Source organism: Mercenaria mercenaria, chromosome 1, assembly GCF_021730395.1.
Source record: "Mercenaria mercenaria strain notata chromosome 1, MADL_Memer_1, whole genome shotgun sequence".
Lineage (NCBI taxonomy): Eukaryota > Metazoa > Mollusca > Bivalvia > Venerida > Veneridae > Mercenaria > Mercenaria mercenaria.
In genome coordinates this window covers 11,409,390-11,432,091 of record NC_069361.1, presented here as the reverse complement: position 1 = coordinate 11,432,091, position 22,702 = coordinate 11,409,390, and the positions used below count along the sequence as shown (strand labels likewise).

Below are 22,702 nucleotides of genomic sequence, written 5' to 3'. Positions count from 1 at the left end.
CTGGTTTGTTGGTTTTGGACTGATTTTTGGCTTTTCAGACCAATTCGTAAAGTGAAAAAAGCGAAAAAAAACTGGTCTGGTAAAAATGGAGAAAAAGTATAAATTTCGATCTGAAATCACAAGACACGATCACCTGCCAAGCAGGAAATTGTTGATTGCGCCCTTAGATAATCAATAAGTGTCAAACGTTCTGATTGTCACCTTGGTAAACAGCATGTGACACTACAGTGCTCGCTTGGCACATCCTTTAATGTTTGCAGGCAGCCGACTCCAATGTATTAAATATTTTTGACTGGATCCAAATGCTTCTGACTGGATCCAAATGCTTAGGAATTGACACAGGTTATAGGAATCTTGATGGTGAAGGAAACTCAGTGACCCTTCAGCTAATATTTCATCACAGTAGCACCTTGTGGAACCACCGACCTTCTTAAGCATGAATGGCTTCCTCACATGAAGAATCAAGTCCAGTAGCTCAACCAAATGGTGAGGGCATGTGACCTATCGCTTCATATGAGAGCCTTGAAATAGTAACATAGTATAGCTTAATCTTTCCCCTTCATTTTGTCATGCTACATAGCATGTTTTATCTTTGGAAATGTGGAGAAAATGTGAGGCACCCAGCTACAGTTTAGTATGTCCTTTACAAGTTTGCAAGTTAAAACAGTGCTGTATGTTAGGGTTGAAATAGTACACTAGCAGAGCACAGGGTAAATGTGTTCTAGTATTGCCATATGTTTAATAAATACAAGTGATTTTTGTTGTGAAACCTGGTATTGTATATTGCATAAGCAGACTTTCAAGTAGTCCTACTTTTTCCTACTTTTCCTACTTTTTAGGTCTGTTCCTACTTTTTTCCTACTTTTTTTGAAAAAACTCCTACTATCCTACTTTTTTATCTAAAGAAGAAGAAATATGTTAGCAAATATTGTAAGTTTATTTCTATAATTAATTTTTGTTACGTAATATAAGGACTGGTAGTATACTTGTGATGCTCTAGAGACCTTTGACATGCTGCTGGTGACCTCTTATGCATGCAGAAACCTGCTGACAGTTTGTTATGTGAGTTGAAGACTGACCTTGATTTTGAAGCATAAGAGGCTGCAGGTAGCTATGTACAATGGGGACCTCAAAGGGTCATGAAAATAGACAGACCTTATATATTGTGATTTATGTCCTGCTGCATAATTGTGAGTAAATGTACATGATTCAGGCCCAGATCTAGGGCTAGACAGAGGGTGCCCATGCCCCCAAAGTTTGCTGAGAAGTGACCTATACTCATCAAAGTTGCACCCAACTGAGGAAAGTGTCCCTCCCAGTACCTCAAAATTAAGACCAAAAGATATACCAGATCCGACCATTTCATATCTGTAATTCAAAATTTTCCAGGGGGAGAGCCCCCTAACCCTCCCTCCCCTAAAATGACTGGGATACCTCCTCCCATACTTCAAAATGTAGACCAAAAATTGCACCAGAGCGCACGGTTTCATACATGTATTTCAAAATTTTTACTTCCTCCCATACCTCAACATTTAGACCAAAAATTGCACCAGAGCCCATCATTTCATACCTTATTTCAAAAGTTTCCAGGGGGAAAGCCCCCTGACCCCCTGAAATGACTGGGATACCTCCTCCCATCTTTAAGAATTTAGGCCAAAAAAATGCACCAGAGATCCACCATTTTATACTTGTATTTCAAATTTTTCCAGGGGGAGAACCCCCTGACCCCCTAAATTAACTGGGATACTTCCTCCCATACCTCAACATTTAGACCAAAAATTGCACCAGAGCCCACCATTTCATACCTATATTTCAAAAGTTTCTGGGGGGAGGGCCCCCTGACCCCCCCTGAACCCCCTAAAATGACTGGGATGCCTCATCCCATCCTTAAGAATTTAGACCAAAAAATGCACCAGAAACCCATCATTTCATACTTTTATTTCAAAATTTTTCAGGGGGAGACCTTCTCCCATCCTTAAGAATTTAGACCAAAAATGCACCAGAGCCCACCATTTCTGATAGAGACCGTACCATAGCTCTTCGCATACTTTGATTTTTCAAACTAAAGTGATTTTTACAAGTTCACCGGTTACGATAAAAATGTAAACAACGGACTCTGTCTATGAAACTTTGAAATGAATGAATGACAGTCGATCTCAGTCATAATACTGATTGACAGTGAATGCTAATGACTCCATGTGTTGCAGAAAGGTATTTAGTTTGTAACTGTAATTTCCCATCAATTGAAATCCTCTCAAAACTGGTAAAATAATTACTTATATTTGGACAAATCTCATCGTCTTTGCCGTTCGGCAGCTGCAAAAAGGGCAAATATAAAAGATTCAGTATAAGTAATATTTCACTGGTACTGCCAGTTAGTTAGTTCATACTCTGAACAACACGTCAGAGAAATTTGGGCAGATTTGACCAATTATGACGTTGGCAGCATTAGATTATATTTTTTCTTTACACAAAAATTGCCGTTAGGTAACAAAGCGAATACGCCGATAGTCCGGAGTTCACTGATTATTGTTTCAGTTCACGCAATGTAATCCAGCAATTAAACTGCATAGCTATTAGCTACTGCTGTTATAGGGAAGTGGTAGAGTGTCTGCCTTAGGGGTGAGAGGTCCTGGGTTCGAGTCCCAGTTAGAGCTTAACTATTTAGATTCTGCTAAAGCATAGTTTTGCTGTTAATAGACTGTTCCAGGTGTTCTAAATTTTTAGCACACAGTATCATGGATCAGTATTAAGCAATCCAGATCAAAGTTGAATGTTAAATCAAATGCACCCAATTAGAAAATATTGACTATATTATGTCCCTTTGATGTTTATGCTCTCCATGTTCAAGAAGAGTTACATTTCCTTGATCACAAAATTTTCGTTATCATGAAAATATCAAATGCTCATAACTCCGCACTTCTGGTTAAAATATTGTCTATATTTCTGTTTTTGAGAAATATATGGACATTTCTCTTCATTTCAAAGCTTTTTAACTTCAAACCTATGATTTGAAAAACTTAGGTACTATCTCTACATCATGATTTCATACCTTTATTTCAAAATTGTCCAAGGGGACAGTCCACTGATCTCCACCTCTAAAATGAGGGGAATACCCCTCTAGTACCTCAAACCTTTCAGTGCAATGCACCTTGCCTGTGACGCTTTTGTTCCAAAACTAATGCCTCCCCAATCAAATATTTCTGGATCGGGGCCTGAGTTCGTTCTCGTCAGTTCCTACTTTTTAGCTCGACTATTTAAAGAATATTTTCAAAGTATTGAGATATTGCTTTCATATTTTGCATACTTGTTTACCATCATGATCCCAGTCTGTAAAAAAAGAGGAGGCAATTCTATCAAGCATTTTGACTGAATTATGGCCCCTTTTCAACTTAGAATAAATGTTAAAGTTTGCGTACCACCCCAAATATTTTCGAAGTCCATTGAGTTATTGCTTTCATATTTTGCATACTTGTTAACCATCATGACCCCAGTCTGTCAAAAGGAGGAAGCAACTCCGTCAAGCATTTTGACTGAATTATGGCCCCTTTTCGACTTAGAATAACTGTTTAAGTTTGGGTACCACCCCAAATGTTTTCAAAATCCATTGAGCTATTGCATTCATATTTTGCATACTTGTTTACCATCATGACCCCAGTCTGTGAAAAGGAGGAGGTAATTCTGTCAAGCATTTTGACTGAATTATGGCCCCTTTTTGACTTAGAATAAATGTTAAAGTTTGCGTACCACCCCAAATATTTTCAAAGTCCATTGAGATATTGCTTTCATATTTTGCATACTTGCTTACCATCATGACCCCAGTCTGTAAAAAGGAGGAGGCAACTCTATCAAGCATTTTGACTGAATTATAGCCCCTTTTCGACTTAGAATATGCTTATTGTAATGTTTAAGTTTTACTCATTGCTTATATTATACTATCAAGCACTGAGAATAGTCGAGCGCGCTGTCCACTGACAGCTCTTGTTATTATCAGATTCCTACTTTTCTACTACTTTTTTATGCCAGAGGCTCCTACTTTTCTCCTAGTTTTCCATCAAAGGTCACTTGAAAGCCTGTATTAGAGACAATATGGAGAATATACTGATCATTCATGTTGTATGTTTGTCTGTCTGTACATCTGTCTGTCTGTTCATCCACCAATTATATATTGCAGATTATTTGATGAATATGCCTGCTAGGTTCTTCAATTTACCAAAAGTTTCAATATAAAAAATGGGGTTCTATGGCAGCAAAGATATTTTTTGTTAGGGAGCTTTTATGGCTGGACAATAGCCTTTCTTTTTCTAATTCAGATGTTAAGAATCCCATTCTTGTGGCAAAGAAGTTAGTTGAGGAGCAGAAACAGGGAACACTGTCTCTTGGTAGAGTGCCTCCATGGTAAGAATAGACAGTTTTTGTACTTGATTACTTTTCTAACTCCACACCAGGCTTTTTAGCTCACCTGAAGAGGAAGTGCACATGGTGAGCTTTCAGGATCTTTTGAATGTCCTGCCTGTTTGTCGCCCATCCGTCGTTCACAATTTCTTTGAAGAAAATCTCCTTTCTGATGAGATAAGACTCATGTAGGTGACATTCAGAAATTGAGTGGGTCCAGTGCATAGGTTATCTGCCCACAACTGCAGAATTGAAATACTGATGAAATACCGAATTAAACTCAAAACAAAGTTTTTTTGCACCATTTTCTGTGGGAAGTCAGCAGATGAAGTCAGCAAGGAGTGTATGTGCAAAACAAACAACAAAGCAAACACATATATCAAGCTTATAAGCAATGGTAAATGCATGTGTTTATGCATGAATAGCGTTTCAGTTTGAAACATTGTTAGTATAAGTATATTGATCATAAAAGTGGGTGTTGTTTATAGGTTTATTTGAAGAGAAATAGCTTTTAAAATGTAGAAGTATCTGTCATGGGAGAGCGTATATTATACTGTTATATCCGTCTCAGATAAAATACTGCAGATGTCATAGATTGTGTAATTGTCACAAAATGTAAATTTCTATCTTGAATGATAATGAGTGCAAGTGGTAAATTATGTTAACAATGTATACTCTTCATACTTCCCTTCCATATCTGCTGCAGTACCATGGTTGGATCAGGAGCAACAAAGTGGGCGACAGAGCATGGAATAACCCGTGTTTCTCCTGACACATTGAAAACAAGTATGATTTCATTGGATTTATTTAATCAAACTTTGATATAGTTGTGTATCAGTCCCATGGAGCCATGATAGTTTACTGTTCAGATGAATGTTGCCAGAGGAGGTAAAAATAGTAAAAAAAAGGAGGTTATATTTCTGACAATTTCTTTTTTAGGTTTTGAGCTTGAATACAAAGTTTATCAAGAGCTGTCCTACCCACCTTTGTATCGGCATCTATTTACTTAGTTAAAAGTTTTTCATTTTCACATACCAGAGGTCTATCATGGTTTCCTAGTTTAACCTCTGGCACATTTCACCGATATTTTTAGTTTGGTTAAAAGTTTCTGCCAATCAATGAGGTTTTGCAACTAATTGTTGCAAACCAATCATAATCGGCCGTTAAATACATGACCATGTCCTTTCCGATATAGACACCTAAGTACAAAGAATATTATTATTTCTTAAGGTTTATTTCTAAACATCCAATAAGAGGAACAAATCTATATTGATTGCAGTCCTGCAATATCGTCTTTATTCATTATTAGCAAGTACTTTACTGAGATGTTGTTTGAAGTTTAAATTCAGCGTGCCAGACAATGGCAAACTCTGATTGGCTGAAACTAATCCCGGTGATGATAACAAGTGTGCATGCTCACCAAATAAATCAAAACCAAAGAAATAAATCAGAGGTTCGTCTCGGGAATTTGATGAACCTCTGATGGATGAGAAAGACAATTTTATTCAATTTCACTTTAATTCTGTTATAACTTGTTGGATTTACTTCAAACTTAAAGTAGTTGTTCTTCTTATGCCCATCATGCCGTACAAGGACTATAACTTGCACAACATTTTTTCATGAATTTTACCCCCTTTTTTCGTTTCTTAGAATTTCAGGTTAATGTTTTGATGCAGTTTCACTCTTTGATTAAAAATTAAAATACATGTAGTTGTTCTGCATAATCATCCTCATTTATATGTCACAAGGTACATAACTCTGGTACTAAATATATTTCATGAATTATGCTGCCTTTTCACGAGAATTTTAGGTTTAAGTTTTATTAGGTTTAAGTTTAGATGCACTTCTCTGTTATTTCTTTATGGATTTGACTCAAACTTAAATAGTTGTGCCATGACATAAGGTTTATAACTCTGGCTCAGATATTCTCTGAAGTATGTCCCTTTAATTAGTTAGAATTTCAGGTTAAACTTTCAGTACACTTTGACTCTATCATTGTTATTTCTAGATGGATTTATACTTAAAATTCTGATTAATGACTTGATGCACTTTCAATCTGTCTCAGCTATTACTAAATGGATTGGAATTTGTATTCAAATTTAAAACAGTTGTTGATTAACTTTGCCACATGATATATGACAAGGTTCATTATTATTAAAGTACAGATGTGTGTAACCTTTTTTATTGGATGGAAGATGGTGGGGGGGGGGGGGCACTTATATATCTCCCCAGCCCCTCCCCCACACTAATTTTCTTCACTTATTTGAATTTATGTTGTCTATTTACTAATAGAAACTTCAGTCATGAAATGTTTTGTTTGTATCTGATAAAGCAGTATTGCAGGGTATTCAGCACAACAGTGGCAGCTCTAGTTTCCTCTGATACACCTTCTGGTATCTAGCGCTGAAATAGTCGAGCATTTGTCTCCTCTGGCAGCTCTTGTTATTAAATTTATACTATGTTTTCCTTATATTTATTTCTCTCTTAAAGGTATAATCAAATGATCTTATACAGGATTGATTGATTTGCAGTCACTTGAATTTGTGTCCAAAACAGGTTCAATATATCAAACCAGCTCTTTTAGAGGAGGTCTTTTAGATGTAAATTAGCATGATGCATAGAAAATCAGTAATGTTCTGAAATGAGGAAAACACAATGCAGAACTTGATAAGACCTAATCTTTATAGATCATTGTTGAAATGAGAGCTTATTTTTCATTTTTGTTTATTTGTTAGAATCATCAGTAAAGACCTACAATAGTCATAAAAGAAAACTGCTGATGGCTGAAGAAAAGAAGAAACACAAGAAAAGAAAATATTTACGGAACCATATACATGTATGTGTTTTTGTTTGGTTTTAATTTTTCCATCACACTCACACAGTTATGGGCATTTGGCAACTTCTTAGCTTTAATGGTGGAGGACCACCGATGAACAGTATTTAGTTGTAATATTTGAGTGTTTCTTAAGTATATGAATATCAATGAAATTTGTTTCCCTTGCTCCAACCCAGGAATTTACAGGCTTGTAGATAGATAGGTGATTCAAAGACAATCTAAGACAATCTATTTCATGTTTAATTACATTGAGCAAAGTGAAGTTACATTAGAGCAAATGTAGAAATATCTCTTCATGATTTCAAAAGTACGTGTAAGACCATTACTGCAATGGACTACAGTGATTATGATTGAAAGGAGGAAATAGGATTTTCGACTGTCACCCTTCGGGGTTCAGAACAGTAGCCGGTAGGTGCAGTCAGAGCACAGCAAATGTTTGTAATGATGGCCTAAACATAATGTTAACATAATTTGTTCTATATAAGGATAGGATGGATGAAGAGGAGAATTTAGACTTTGTATGTAATGGTATCCAGGACACTGTGGGTGCTGTATGTATTGACATGGCAGGCAATATGGCGGCAGGTGTCTCCAGTGGAGGGATTTCCCTTAAACAGCTGGGCAGACTGGGCCCTGTAAGTACTTTTTTAATACTTAAACATTTTTAGCTCATCTGATTTTTTGAAAAAAAATGATGAGTTATTGTCATCACTTGAGCGGGTGTCGGCGTCGGCGTCAGCATCTGCGTTGGCGTTGCCTGGTTAAGTTTTATGTTTAGGTCAGCTTTTCTCCTAAACTATCAAAGCTATTGCTTTGAAACTTGGAATACTTGTTCACCATCATACGCTGACCCTCTATAGCAAGAAACATAACTCCATCTTGCTTTTTGCAAGATTTATGGCCCCTTTTGTACTTAGAAAATATCAGATTTCTTGGTTAAGTTTTATGTTTAGGTCAACTTTTCTCCTAAACTATCAAAGCTTTTGCTTTGAAACTTGGAATGCTTGTTCACCATCATAAGCAGACCCTGTACATCAAGAAACATAACTCCATCTTGCTTTTTGCAGGAATTATTGCCCCTTTTGGACTTAGAAAATCAGTTTTCTTGGTTAAGTTTTATGTTTAGGTCAGCTTTTATCCTAAACTATCAAAGCTATTCCTTTAAAACTTGCAACACTTGTTCACCATCATAAGCTGACCCTGTACAGCAAGAAACATAACTCCATCCTGCTTTTTGCAAGATTTATGGCCCCTTTTGGACTTAGAAAATATCAGATTTCTAGGTTAAGTTTTATGTTTAGGTCAACTTTTTCTCTTAAACTATCAAAGCTATTGCTTTAAAACTTGCAACTCTTGTTCACCATCATAAGCTGACCCTGTACAGCAAGCAACATAACTCCATCCTGCTTTTTGCAATAATTATTGCCCCTTTTGGACTTAGAAAAATCATTTTCTTGGTTGAATATTATGTTTAAGTCAACTTTTCTCATAAACTATCAAAGCTATTGCTTTAAAACTTGCAACAGTTTTTCACCATCATAAGTGGACACTGTACATCAAGAAACATAACTCTATCCTGCTTTTTGCAAGAGCGATGGCCCTTTTTAGACTTAGAAAATCATGGGTAGGACAATATTTCTATTATACAAAAAAAATCAGATGAGCGTCAGCACCCGCAAGGCGGTGCTCTTGTTTTATAAGTTATCATCAAAGCAGCTTAAACTTTAAGGTCATGTTCTGCGAGTTGTTGCCTGGATCTGTTGCAGGCTTATACATCTTAAAACAACTACTGCATGATGAAAGGCATTTGTTGCAGCATTTGTGTGCCAAGTACAATTGGTTAAATTTTTGTAGGACTGGTTGTTGCGTTTGAAATGACAATATGTGTTACATTTCTGTTTATAGGTAGTAACACCACAATGCCAGTATTTTTCTTCTGTTTGGTGTGACTGACATACATTATCATTCTTGCATGTACAGTTACTGTAATGGGTCCTAATTGTTGACAGAGTTATTTATTTATTTCCCATCATACATTTCAAGCTCATACAGGAGCATCAATGTTTCCCATCAGTTATTTCAGACTGGCACAGGAGCATATATATTTCCTATTGAACATTTCCGACTGACAAAAGAGCATCTGTATTTCCCGTTGAACATATCAGACCAGCACAGAAGCATCTGTATTTCCCATTGAATATTTCCAACTGACAAAGGAGCATCTGTATTTCCTATTGAACATTTCAGTCTGGCACGGAAGCATCTGTATTTCCCATTGAACATATCAGACTGGCACAGAAGCATCTGTATTTCCAATTGAACATTTCCGACTGACAAAAGAGCATCTGTATTTCCCAGTTAACATATCAGACTGGCACAGAAGCATCTGTATTTTCCGTTGAACATTTCAGACTGACAAAGGAGCATCTGTATTTCCTGTTGAACATTTCAGTCTGGCACGGAAGCATCTGTATTCCCCATTAAACATTTCCGACTGACAAAAGAGCATTTGTATTTCCCAATAAACATTTCAGACTGGCACAGAAGCATCTGTATTTCCCATTGAATATTTCCAACTGACAAAGGAGCATCTGTAATTCCCATTGAACTTACCAGTCTGGCACGGAAGCATCTGTATTTCCCATTGAACATTTCTGACTGAAAAAAAAACCATCTGTATTTCCCGTCGAACATTTCAGACTGGCACAGAAACATCTGTATTTCCCGTTGAATATTTCCAAATTGAACATTTCAGACTGGCACAGAAGCATCTTAATTTCCCATTGAACATTCCTCACTGACAAAGGAGCATCTGTATTTTCCATTGAACATTTCTGACTGACAAAGGAGCATCTGTATTTCCCTTTGAACATATCAGACTGGCACAGAAGCATCTGTATTTCCAATTGAACATTTTTAACTGACAAAAGAGCATCTGTATTTCCCAGTTAACATATCAGACTGGCACAGAAGCATCTGTATTTTCCGTTGAACATTTCAGTCTGGCACGGAAGCATCTGTATTCCCCATTAAACATTTCCGACTGACAAGAGCATCTGTATTTCCCAATAAACATTTCAGACTGGCACAGAAGCATCTGTATTTCCCATTGAATATTTCCAACTGACAAAGGAGCATCCGTAATTCCCATTGAACTTACCAGTCTGGCACAGAAGCATCTGTATTTCCCATCGAACATTTCTGACTGAAAAAAAAACAACATCTGTATTTACCGTCGAACATTTCAGACTGGCACAGAAGCATCTGTATTTCCCATTGAATATTTCCAAATTGAACATTTCAGACTGGCACAGAAGCATCTTAATTTTCCATTGAACATTCCTCACTGACAAAAGAGCATCAGTATTTTCCATTGAACATTTCTGACTGACAAAGGAGCATCTGTATTTCCCTTTGAACATTTCAGACTGGCACAGAAGCATCTGTATTTCCCATTGAACATTTTTGACTGACAAAGGAGCATCTGTATTTCCCATTGAACATTTATAGGAGCTTCTGTATTTTCCATTGAACATTTCAGACAGGCACAGAAGCAGCTGTGTTTCTCATTGAACTATTCCAACTGACAAAGGAGCATCTGTATTTCCCATTGAACATTTCAGACTGGCACAGAAGCATCTGTATTTCCCATTGAACATTTTTGACTGACAAAGGAGCATCTGTATTTCCCTTTGAACATTTCAGACAGGCACAGAAGCAGCTCTGTTTCTCATTGAACTGTTCCAACTGACAAAGGAGCATCTGTATTTCTCATTGAACATTTATAGGAGCTTCTGTATTTTCCATTGAACTTTTATAGGAGCATCTGTATTTCCCATTGAACATTTATAGGAGCATCTGTTTTTTCCATTGAACATTTCAGACAGGCACATAAGCAGCTGTGTTTCTCATTGAACTATTCCAACTGACAAAGGAGCATCTGTATTTCCCATTGAACATTTCAGACTGGCACAGAAGCATCTGTATTTCCCATTGAACATTTTTGACTGACAAAGGAGCATCTGTATTTCCCTTTGAACATTTCAGACTGGCACAGAAGCATCTGTATTTCCCATTGAAGATTTTTGACTGACAAAGGAGCATCTGTATTTCCCTTTGAACATTTATATGAGCTTCTGTATTTTCCATTGAACATTTCAAACAGGCACAGAAGCAGCTGTGTTTCTCATTGAACTGTTCCAACTGACAAAGGAGCATCTGTGTTTCCCATTGAACATTTCAGACTGGCACAGAAGCAGCTCTGTTTCTCATTGAACTATTCCCATTGAACATTTCAGACTGACAATTCCTACGGGTTTGGCAAAGGTTTGGGCACCCAATATTCATCCCCCAAATCTACTTCTAGTTTTATTTTTGAGAGTTGACGAAGATGGGTTGGGGGCAACATTACCAAAAAACTGTCTTCTTTCCTCCAACATAATGGTGTTCTGAGCAATTTTTCACAGTGATAGCTCTAGTTATATAGTATTTATTTATTGCTTTAAGCTTATAAACAAGTGTCTGTGACCTGTGATGTTTTATTGTAGGCAGCTCTGTATGGGGCTGGATGCTGGGCTGTCAACTGGAAGTCAGATGTTAAACCTGGTATTGCAGTAGCAACATCAGGTAAATTTTTTTATACAACTTTGAAGTTTTTAGCTTGACTATTTGAAGAATATGGAGAGCTATTCCACTCACTTGGGTATTGTCATAGGGGTAAGTGTCAAAGCTTGGTTAAAGTTTTGCATGAAAGATCATATCTCAACAGCCATTGTATGTACTGATACTAGACTGGGTGCAACTAACTGTTGAGCTGTATCTCAGTAACAACTTCATGTATTGGACTGAATCTTCACACAATGTTTTCCGGTCATCCAACCTACTGAAATAATCGAGTTAGATAAGTCTCAATTGAATTTAATACAAATAATGGTCCTTTTCTGACTTAGAAAACCCAGTTGAAGAGCTTTCAAGTTGTATCTCTGGAAAAACTATATGTATTAGATTGAGACTTCACACAATGCTTCTTGGTTGAATTTAATGTAAATTATGACTGTTTTTCAGCTTAAAAAACTTTGTTTAAATACTACAGTCAAGTATCAGGCTGTATCTCAATAACAGATGGGTATATACATGTAGTTTGGATTGAAACTTCACACAAGACATCCTTCTTGTCAAAGTTAGAGAACTCTTATTTCAAATGAATTCAAATTTTTGTCCTTATTTGACTTAGAAAATCACCTTAACCATTGCATTTTAGTTGGTAAAATTGCCATAATGAAATTTTACTTTGTAACTAATTGTAATAGAATTACTCATTTACATAAGTCTTGCTGACTTATAGCCATTGTTTGACTCAGTGGACCCACTGTTTTATGGACAGCTTTTGTTTGATATGTAATCAGTTTATAGGGATAATTACAGTCGACATCGTACTTGCGACCACCTCTATTAAGCGATTTTTTTTATTAAACAACAGGTCAGAATCCCTCCGGAATGTTTTCAGGACATAAATTTCTGATGTTACATTTTGTTACTAAGACACAGAACATTTGTTACTGGTAACAAAAATACTAGGGTATGTAGCAACCACCAGATTTAGGCCATATATGAACATATTGGACAAAAGTATCTATTAAGCAACTGGGTACCAAATTCCCGCTGGGCATTTCTTCACTTTTGTACTTGGCAAGTACTTTTTGTACCTGACTGAATGCAATTAACTTTGTTCACAATCTTAAAACAGATTTTGAAATCATACATGCAGTTTTTCGCCCACATGGCATCTACATCGGCTAAACGCAAAGTACATTAATAGTTAAAAATAACTTTTCTCTTCACTTGACTGAAATTCATTAAGAGACCTTTCCATTAAGAGACCACTTTTTAGCAGTCCTTTGGGTGGTCTCTTAATACAGTGTCGACTGTACATCTAAAATAGTATGTTTTCTTTATATAGACATTATTTTACCTGATGGCTCCTTTTCATGAATTTCCATGTTGTCATAGAAACTGGAGCCAACATTGTTCTTGTAAGGAATGATGTAATAGAAGCTTACCTCAATTAGCATTTACCAGTTTTAGAACTGCCTCCTCACTGTTTTGTACTTGATTGAGCAGTTTTATAAAGTTGAAAAATGATACCTGTTTGTTGTTGGTAAATAGGTTTTTCTTGGTAGGTTAAAGACACGTCAATGAAGCAGAAAGTAGGCTTGCTAACAAAATGTTAACCTTTACCCTGCTATATTTCTAAAATAGCCTGTTCCATCATTCAGTTTGGACAGAACCACTTATTATTAAATTGGGTATTCACTGAAACTTTACTGACTGAATAGCAAACTGTGCAGACCATGATCAGCCTGCACAGATGTGCAGGCTGATCTTGGTCTGCACTGTTCGCAAAGGCAAAACCAGTTGTCGCCAGCAGGCTAAAGGTTAATGTATCAAGGTGTTCACTGTTGTCAGGAACAGTCCTTTGAGTGACACCTGTAAAGCTTGGCTAGCAAAAGAAATTAAGTCTTAAAGCAGAAATATATGCTATTATAAACTGTCAAGTATAAACATAGCTCTTTATAAAAAGAAATAAATTAGATACAGAAATTTTTTTAACTTGGTGAAACATTTACTTGAGCTTTTTATCTTCCCTAAAGGGGGCAGCATGTAGTTGCCGCTTTGTTTGCCCATTCGTCCATCCGTCCCACAATTCTTGTTCAGAGTATTTCTCAGCAACTACTGTCTGGAATTCAAACTTCATAGAAAGATTCTTAAGAGGAGATGCACATATTGTCCTTGTGTTGCGGTCAAATGATTTTTTCACCGAGTTACTGCCCTTTGATTATTCAACATTAGAAAACTATAGTGCCATCCAGGATCCTTGTCCAGATTATCTCGGCAACCATTTGCTGAAATTCAAATTTTTAAATATCATAGGAAGCTTCACTCTCAGTCTCAAGAACAGATGCGCATATTTTCTTCATTTCAGATCGGATATTCTTCACTGAGTTATTGCCTTTTGATTATTCAACATTTGTAAATTATAGCAGTAATTCTTGTCTGGAGTATTTTTCAGCAACCGCTGACTTGAATTCAGCGAAACTTCATAGGAAGCTTCACTCGCAAGAAGAGATGTGCATAATCTTTTGCATACTTTTTCTCAAGCAACTATATGCTGCAGTATGTGACAAGTCAATGAATTCTGCTTTTGTGCTCTTAATATGCAGTAATCATACTTAGGGGAGCATTCATCAGTTTTACCAATATTTTCTTGTTTACATAGTTCAAAATAAAAGCCTTCTTACCTATACATATGTGTGTGTTTCAGGAACAGGTGAACATCTCATGAAAACTTTGCTAGCACGGGAATGTTGTCAATGTTTACAGCAAGATGATTTCACTGAAAATGCTTTCAAAACTGTATTCCAGGATCAATTTTTAGGTGAGTCAAGTTAGGGAACTTTTTATTGACAACAGATTATCCTTCAGATATTTGGATGATGGATATTTAACCACAGTGACTCAAGTGATGCCCTGCTGGCTCCATTTTTGTGCAGCTGAACTCTGAACCATTGTAAATCTGATGATAAACAGTACAAATGCATTGATTATTTAATCAATAAACAATTGTAAGAACACATCAGAATATAGATTTTACTCATGATTTCAACAAGGCTTTTGCAGAATTTTTATATTCATGTTTTTCTACCAAAGGGCTCTTTAATAGAATTCATTAATGGTTAGTTAAGTTAATTCCAGAGAACTTAATGTATTTCTGGCTTAATGCCATGACATCTGAAGCTGAAGATCAGGTGTTTCTTGTTACCTTTTACATTTGAATTCTGAAAACACCACACAAATATAGAGTGACAGAATATACGAGACAGATTACTGGCAATAAGATACTGATTCACATCAAGCATACAGAAATAGGACTAACAGTTTTATTAGCTCACCTGTCACATAGTGACAAGGTGAGCTTTTGTGATCACCCTTCGTCCATCGTCCGTCGTCAGTCCATGCGTGCGTGCGTGCGTCAACAGTTCCTTGTCTGCACGATAGTGGTTTCATTTATGATTTTATTTTAACCAAACTTGCACACAACTTGTATCACCATAAGATCACGGTTCCTTTCTTCAACTGGCCAGATCCCATAATGGGTTCCAGAGTGATGCCCCACTGAAAGGGCCAAAATTAGCTATTTTGACCTTGTCTGCACAATAGCAGCTTTATTTATGATTTGATTTTTACCAAACTGGCACACAACTTGTATCACCACAAGATCTTGGTTCCTTTCTTGAACTGGCCAGATTCCATTATGGGTTCCAGAGTTATGGCCCCTGAAAGGGCCAGAATTAGCTATATTGACCTTGTCTGCACAATAGCAGCTTCATTTATGATTTTATTTTAACCAAACTTGCACACAACTTGTATCACTATAAGATCTTGGTTTCTTTCTTGAACTGGCAAGATTCCATTATGGGTTCCAGAGTGATGGCCCCTGAAAGGGCCAAAATTAGCTATTTTGACCTTGTCTGCACAATAGCAGCTTCATTTATGATTTGAATTTAATCAAACTTGCACAAAACTTGTGTCAACATAAGATCTCGGTTCCTTTCTTGATCCGGCCAGATCCCGTAATGGGTTCCAGAGTTATGGCCCCTGAAAGGGCCAAAATTAGCTATTTTGACCTTGTCTGCACAATAGCAGCTGCATTTATGATTTGATTTTAACGAAACTTGCACACAACTTGTATCACCACAAGATCTTGCTTCCTTTCTTCAACTGACCAGATTCCATCATGGGTTCCAGAGTTATGGCCCCTTAAAGGTCCAAAATTGGCTATTTTGGCTTTTGCAGCCATATATAGACTTCATTTTTGGTTTGATTTGATACAGACTTCCAAAATATCTTCAACAACAATAAATCTTGGATTCCATGACAAATCAGATCCAATCGTAGGTTCCAGAGTTATTTTATATCTGATTACCTCCCCTGATTGTAATCAAAATGGATTTATATCAGTAAGTACTTATAGGACTTATTTGAAATTTCATTATTGTTATTAGTTGGACTAAGACAATCAGGGTAGATAACTATGGACTGATTTTATGTCAAATTACCTCCCTTTATTTCAAATTAAAATGGTATATCTCCATAACTAATGAAGATACTGATCTGAAATTTCATTTATGTCAACAGATTTATTCGGCAGATCCTTCTTTTGTTCACTTACAATATTTATTTTTTTAATTACTTCCCTTTTACGCTACTATAAATAGCTTATTTTTAGTAACTTTTTTATTATTGGCCGTAGGGAAAAACCGAGACCACTTTTCTGTTGTACAACATGGATGGTTTCTCCAATTTTTAGGTGTATTTTGACATATCTATACCTTGTAAGAATTTTTTTTCTTTTTGGTTAAATTTCTTCCCTTTGTTGTTCCTGTCCTTTGGACTTTGATATTTTTTCTGAGGACCTTCATGTCCTCAAGTGCAGTGATAACAGGTGAGCAATATAGGGCCATCATGGCCCTCTTGTTTAGATTATGTTATTTTTAGAAACATATGCAGGTCAAAGACATAAGAAATATCAATATATATAAAGCTTCTGACACCAAACAGTACAAGACAACCAAAGTCTCAAAACAAGGGTCAGACTACGTGTATGTATATATATCTAGGAAGGTTTGAAATTCGTTAGTGCATTATTTATTGAGGAACACTAAAGAAAATGCATTTATTATAATAAGGTGATGACTAAAAAATTAAAAATCTATTAATTTCAGATTCAGAATTTTTACATGATACTAAAGAGAAATTTGGAGGAATCTTGGCACTCAAATTTGATAGGTCTGACACTGGCAGCAGGCACTGTGGTAATGTAAAAATAGTATCTTTCTATTTATCATGTTGGTAATTATAAAAATCAGTTTAGCTTTTAAAAGTTACGTTTTGATAATTGTTATACTAACTGTATATATAATTCTAGCTTATATGCATTTGAAAATTTTGGATCCTTGTATGTTCCTGTCAAGTTGCCAGAGCTAAAAAACAGGAAAAAACATTTATAGTTCAAACAACTTCTTAAAAACTACTAAATGGAAGAAGGAGGGGTATATTGTTCTGCAGATGTGGATCGGTCGGTCTTTATGTAGTCCAATCCATTTCTGGGTGATAACTCAAGAATGCTTGGGCCTAGGATCATGAAAGTTGATAGGGAGGTTGGTCATGACCAGCAGATGATCCTTTTTGATTTGAGATTGGTAGGACACAGGTCAAGGTCACAGTAACCCTGAACAGTTAAACTGTTTCCGGATGATAACTCAAGAACGCTTTGGCCTAGGATCATGAAAGTTGATAGGGAGGTTGGTCATGACCAGCAGATGACCCCTGTCGATTTTGAAGTCAGTAGGCCAAAGGCCAAGGTCACAGTGACCAGGAACAGTTAAACGGTTTCCGGATGTTAACTCAAGAATTCTTAGGCCTAGGATCATGAAAGTTAATAGGCAGGTCGGTCATAACCAGCAGATGACCCCTATTGATTTTGAGGTCAGTATGTCAAAGGTCAAGGTCTCAGTGACTTTGAATAGTTAAACCATTTCCAGACGATAACTTGAGAACACTTGGGCCTAGGATCATGAAACTTGATAGGGAGTTTGATCATGATCAGCAGATGACCCCTATAGATTTTGAGGTCAGTAGGTCAAAGGTCAAGGTCACAATGACCCGGAACAGTTAAACAGTTTCTGGATGATAACTCAAGAACACTTGGGGTCTGGGATAACGAAACTTGATAGGGAGGTTGATCATGATCAGCAGATGACCCCATTAATTTTAAGCTCAGAAGGTCAAGGTCAAGGTCACATTGACCCAGAACAGTAGAGTGTACAGTGACCAAATAATTTCTGTTCTTTGTGCAATTACTGAATGCATCAAGGGGGGCATTTCATGTTCTATGAGCTCTTGTTAACTTAGAAATTTTGGTTAAAGTTTTTATAAAGTCCAACATCTTCATTTCATAAGAAATTCAATTGAACCTTACCTTACTGCACTCGTTCATTGTGACAGCCTACATTAGTTTGACAAAATGCGTAAGTCTATCTGTAGCATTTCCACAGTTATGCCCCTTTCTTATGTAGAAATTTTCGTGAAAGTTTTTCAAAGAGTACAATACTATGTTTTAAACCATTACAGTTACTAAATTAAAACTTCACACATCTCCCAGGTAATAAACAAGGTTAAAGCATTAAGTCCCATAACCCTTACATGAATTTTAACAAAGTAATCCCCCTTCTTGGACTCAGAAAATGTAGGTTGAAGTTTTGCATGCAAATTGTTCTCTCCAAAGTCAATTCAGATGTTGAATTGAAACTTTATACATTGTATGAGGTGGATAAATCATGGTGGAAGGTGCATTTGCCTTAACTCTGAATTGTATTGGCAAAGTTATGCCCCTTTTTGGCCTTTAAGTCATATCAGTTCTTTGTCTAGTATTTCTTATATAGAGGGGATATTTGTTTGTTTCAGTGTAAGATTGTAATATCTTTCATGGTTGAACACCAGATGCATGCAATGTATTATTGAGTGAAAGATATTTTGATCTTACATGTAAAGCAAATTCTTTTTATTTCATGTTTGACTAAATTTACCCATTTTTGGTCTGTTACCAGTGAAAAATGCATTTGATATTTTTCAGTATGAAAGTACTAGATATATTGCACTCAAATATTTCAATAATGCATGTTTTTTTTTTAGTTGTAACATTGGATTGGATGATACCGAGCCCGGATTGGTGAGGGTACCAACGTATCCTGAGAGATTCTGAAGATGTTATAACACGAAATTAACATGTGCTAACACTTTTTTAGTATAAAACGCATAAAAACTTATAAATTGGTATAATTGTTTTAGTATGTTGACGTCATTTCCTTTTGAAGTATCAGTTTTGGGGATATAATACATATTATGCCCTTGCCACTGAACGTGCATATGTAAATAATAATTATCCCCCGCCGATGAAATCGGGAGGGGGGTATTGAAATGGCATTGTCCGTGTGTGCGTCCGTTCGTCCGCAGCCATTTCTCAGTAACTAGCAGGTAGAATTTCATGAAACTGGAAATAAACATGAACCAACATACTGCGATGATGCCCATCAAGTTTTTATCTGGGTCTGCCCCTTATTTCCAGAGTTATGGCCCCTGAAATAGTCAAAAATGCACATTTTCGTCCGTCCGCAGCCATTTCTCAGTAACTAGCTGGTAGAATTTCATAAAACTTGAAATAGACATGAACCAACATACTGCGATGATGCCCGTCAAGTTTTTATCTGGGTCCGCCCCTGATTTTCAGGGTTATGGCCCCTGAAATAGTAAAAAATGTACATTTTCATCTGTCTGCAGTCATTTCTCAATAAGTAGCAGGTAGAATTCATAAAATTTGAAATAAACATGAACCAATATACTGTGATGATGCCCTTCAAGTTTTTTTTGGATTGGTCAATTTTTCTTAGAGTTATTGCCCTTTAATTGTTTTAAAATCCACAGATTTGTACGTAACAAACCAACCTATTGGTGAAATTTCATTTACTTCTTTCATTCTTTTCCATGAACATTTATTATAAACATGTGAAGCATGTACCCACACCTGGTCACCACCTTGCCTTGGTCACACCCTCCCCCCTCCCAACGTACTTTTTGTTTTTCAAACCTTCCATGAATATTTATCAACATGCAAAGTTGTACCGTTCCCCCAACTCACTCCTCCACCCAGTCATGCTTACCAACCCGATCATGCATCCAGCCACCCCCCCCCCCATAATTTTATATCACCTGGTCCCCCTCGCAGCCCCCCCCCCCCCCCCAAAAAAAAAAAAAACATTCATTTTCTGTTAAATTGATTTTAACTAATGAAATTATTTGCTTCTTAGTAACATCAACTTTTTTGCTGGATATATTTTTTTGCCATTCCTCACCACAAACCCTTTCGGCGGGGGATACCAATTCATCGAATTTGCTTGTTCCCTGTATTTTCAGAATTGCTATGGGGTCATACAACAGACAGCATGTGTATAGGATTTATGAGTAGTAACTCAAAAGTAAAGGTATGGTTATTTAGTGTTAGAAGATAACTTCAATGTTTCCTTGGAGATAAATGTAAAATGATCTGCTGATTTATTGAGAGGTTGAAAGGAGATTACCTTAATTTTGTTACTAAGTGTTAAAATGATGATTTAAGCTTCAAATTATGTTTATTGTTTGACCCACCTTTTCAGCAACAAGGTTTTTTTTTAACCCTTTGCCTGCTGGGGGCAGTAATTCTGCCTTTGCGACCAGTGCAGACCAAGATCAGCCTGCACATCCATGCAGTCTGATCATGGTCTGCACAGTGCGCTATTCAGTCAGTAAATTTTCGGTAAACACCCCTTCGAATAATACATTGTATTGCCCAAATTGAATGATGGACCAGTCCATTATAGAAATTTAGTAGGCTAAGGGTTAAATATATAATAAGGCCATAATTATGTCATTCTTAATAGCTTTTGGGTGGTGTCTGAAGATATTTAATGAACTTGAATTTATTAAGAAATTTTTATTACTTTTAAGTTTATTGTCAAAAACAACTTTGATGTGATGTGTGGTAGGTTGGGGGAAGGGAAATGTGCATTTCAAATCCAGTCATTTCGCCTACCAAAAGAAAAAGTTTCAATATCAACTTTGTTAATGGATTGTTATTAAGTGCTGTAAAATCAAGATTTCCATTTAAACTTTTGTAAAATTTAGAAAAAAAATTGCGTAAGGAGATAATAAAGCCATCAAACAGACATTTTCAGTGATATCTATATAATTCAATCATTTAACTGATACATACCACAAAAAATTTCAATTAAGTTTTTTTTAGCTCACCTGAGCACAAAGTGCTTAGTGTGAGCTGTTGTTACCACTCACTGTCAGGCGTCAGTCTGTCATCCATCCATCCATCCATCCATCCACACTTTTCTTCAAAGAACATCTCTTCTTAAACCATGTGGTGGAAGTTGATGAAATTTGGCCTGGATGTTCCTTGGGTGGTCTCACACAGTTCCGCTTGGTTGCGCATAGGGCAGCCAGAGCTAAAAGTAGAAAAAAATCTTCATACAACATCTTTTAATCCGCTTGTTCGTTTTTGAAATAATTTCACACAAATGGTCTTTATGTAGTAAAAACAACTAATTCTCATGTGTTTCCATAACTTATAGCCTGTCAGTAACAAGTTTCAAGGTTGAAAGCCTTGTTAAGAAATATAGCAATAATTTTCTGATATGTAAGAGAGTTCTTTTTGTTGTTTTTTTTCATAGGATCTGAGGGCCAGGTGTCTTTGAAAATCTCCTTGTCAAAATCTGCTAGCCTGCTTTTAAAATAATTTTACAGAAATGTTTCTGGGGTTACACTTTTAAGATTGTACACATTTATACTCAATGTCTACATCAGTAAATAATACAAAGTTGTTACTTGGTTTAAATATTATTTTATTTTGGCATAAATGGCCTTAACAAACACCAGACTGAAAAGTATGACTAGATAAGAATAATGACATATTTCGAAGTATATACATAGATGAACTTAAATCAGATAAGTCTGGTGTAGAAAGTGAGCCAGTATGCCTCCTTCTTTCTTGGGTGTAGAGGCTTTAGATTAAAGCCTAACGCCCAAAAGAACATAATGATTTTTGGTGCAAAGCTTCTTCCATAAATCTTATGTTTAGCCCCAAGAAAGAAGGTGGGAATCCTTGTTGAGCAATACTTAAGTCAAAGATATGTATTCTTTATTACATAAACTTCCATTTATTCTGTTTTGTCAAAAAATATGGCCACCAGGTGCATGGTCGCTTTTTCTTATATGTATGTAGTGGTAACTTTAAAAATCTTTGTGTTTGATATTGTTTCTTAGTATCCTATGTCATCATTCCCCCAGCCTCTTTCCCTGCCTACCTCCATGCCCAACATACTTACACACAGAAAACACTGGCACTACTTCAAAATAATTTCACAGACATTTTCCTTGCATAACCATCTATCAAAACTGTTAAAGCAAGTGGTGAAACTCAGGTGAGCAATCTAGGGCCATCATTGCCCTCTTAACAAACAAAAAACAGTTATTTATTAGGTGGATCATGCAATATGTATCATGTATATGTAATTTGGTTTTAACAAACAATCTGAGTAATTTTGATGTTGTTCTTGAGATGCAGGCAAAGTAGCCATCTGGTCAGAACAAACATTTCAGTTAAGTCTTTAAATCATTGCAATGTAAAAGTATCTCTATATGGTTTTCCAATTTTACCTTTCACTTTAATTTGCCTTTTATTTCAGACAGTGATCTCTAGATTAGAAGACGATAAAAAAGCTGGAACCACTTTTGTTATGGAAGGAAAAACAGTTAAATTGTGATTTTAGGAAGTATATCGGGTTTTTAAAAAATAAAATTGTAACAATTAAA

At 36.3% G+C, this 22,702-nt stretch overlaps 1 protein-coding gene across 2 annotated transcripts in view; it reads left to right on the top strand.

Moving 5' to 3' along the window:
- LOC123544991 (threonine aspartase 1-like) overlaps positions 1–22,702 on the top strand; it is a 27,554-nt gene extending 4,852 nt beyond the window's left edge. For both annotated transcript variants that reach the window (XM_045331191.2, XM_045331192.2), the window contains exons 5-13: positions 4,314–4,398; positions 5,102–5,181; positions 7,131–7,231; positions 7,717–7,866; positions 11,779–11,857; positions 14,553–14,666; positions 17,014–17,103; positions 20,261–20,328; positions 22,576–22,702. In XM_045331191.2, the coding sequence (XP_045187126.2) occupies positions 4,314–4,398; positions 5,102–5,181; positions 7,131–7,231; positions 7,717–7,866; positions 11,779–11,857; positions 14,553–14,666; positions 17,014–17,103; positions 20,261–20,328; positions 22,576–22,653 (845 nt within the window). In that variant the 3' untranslated portion in view covers positions 22,654–22,702. The remainder of the gene's footprint in view (positions 1–4,313; positions 4,399–5,101; positions 5,182–7,130; positions 7,232–7,716; positions 7,867–11,778; positions 11,858–14,552; positions 14,667–17,013; positions 17,104–20,260; positions 20,329–22,575) is intronic.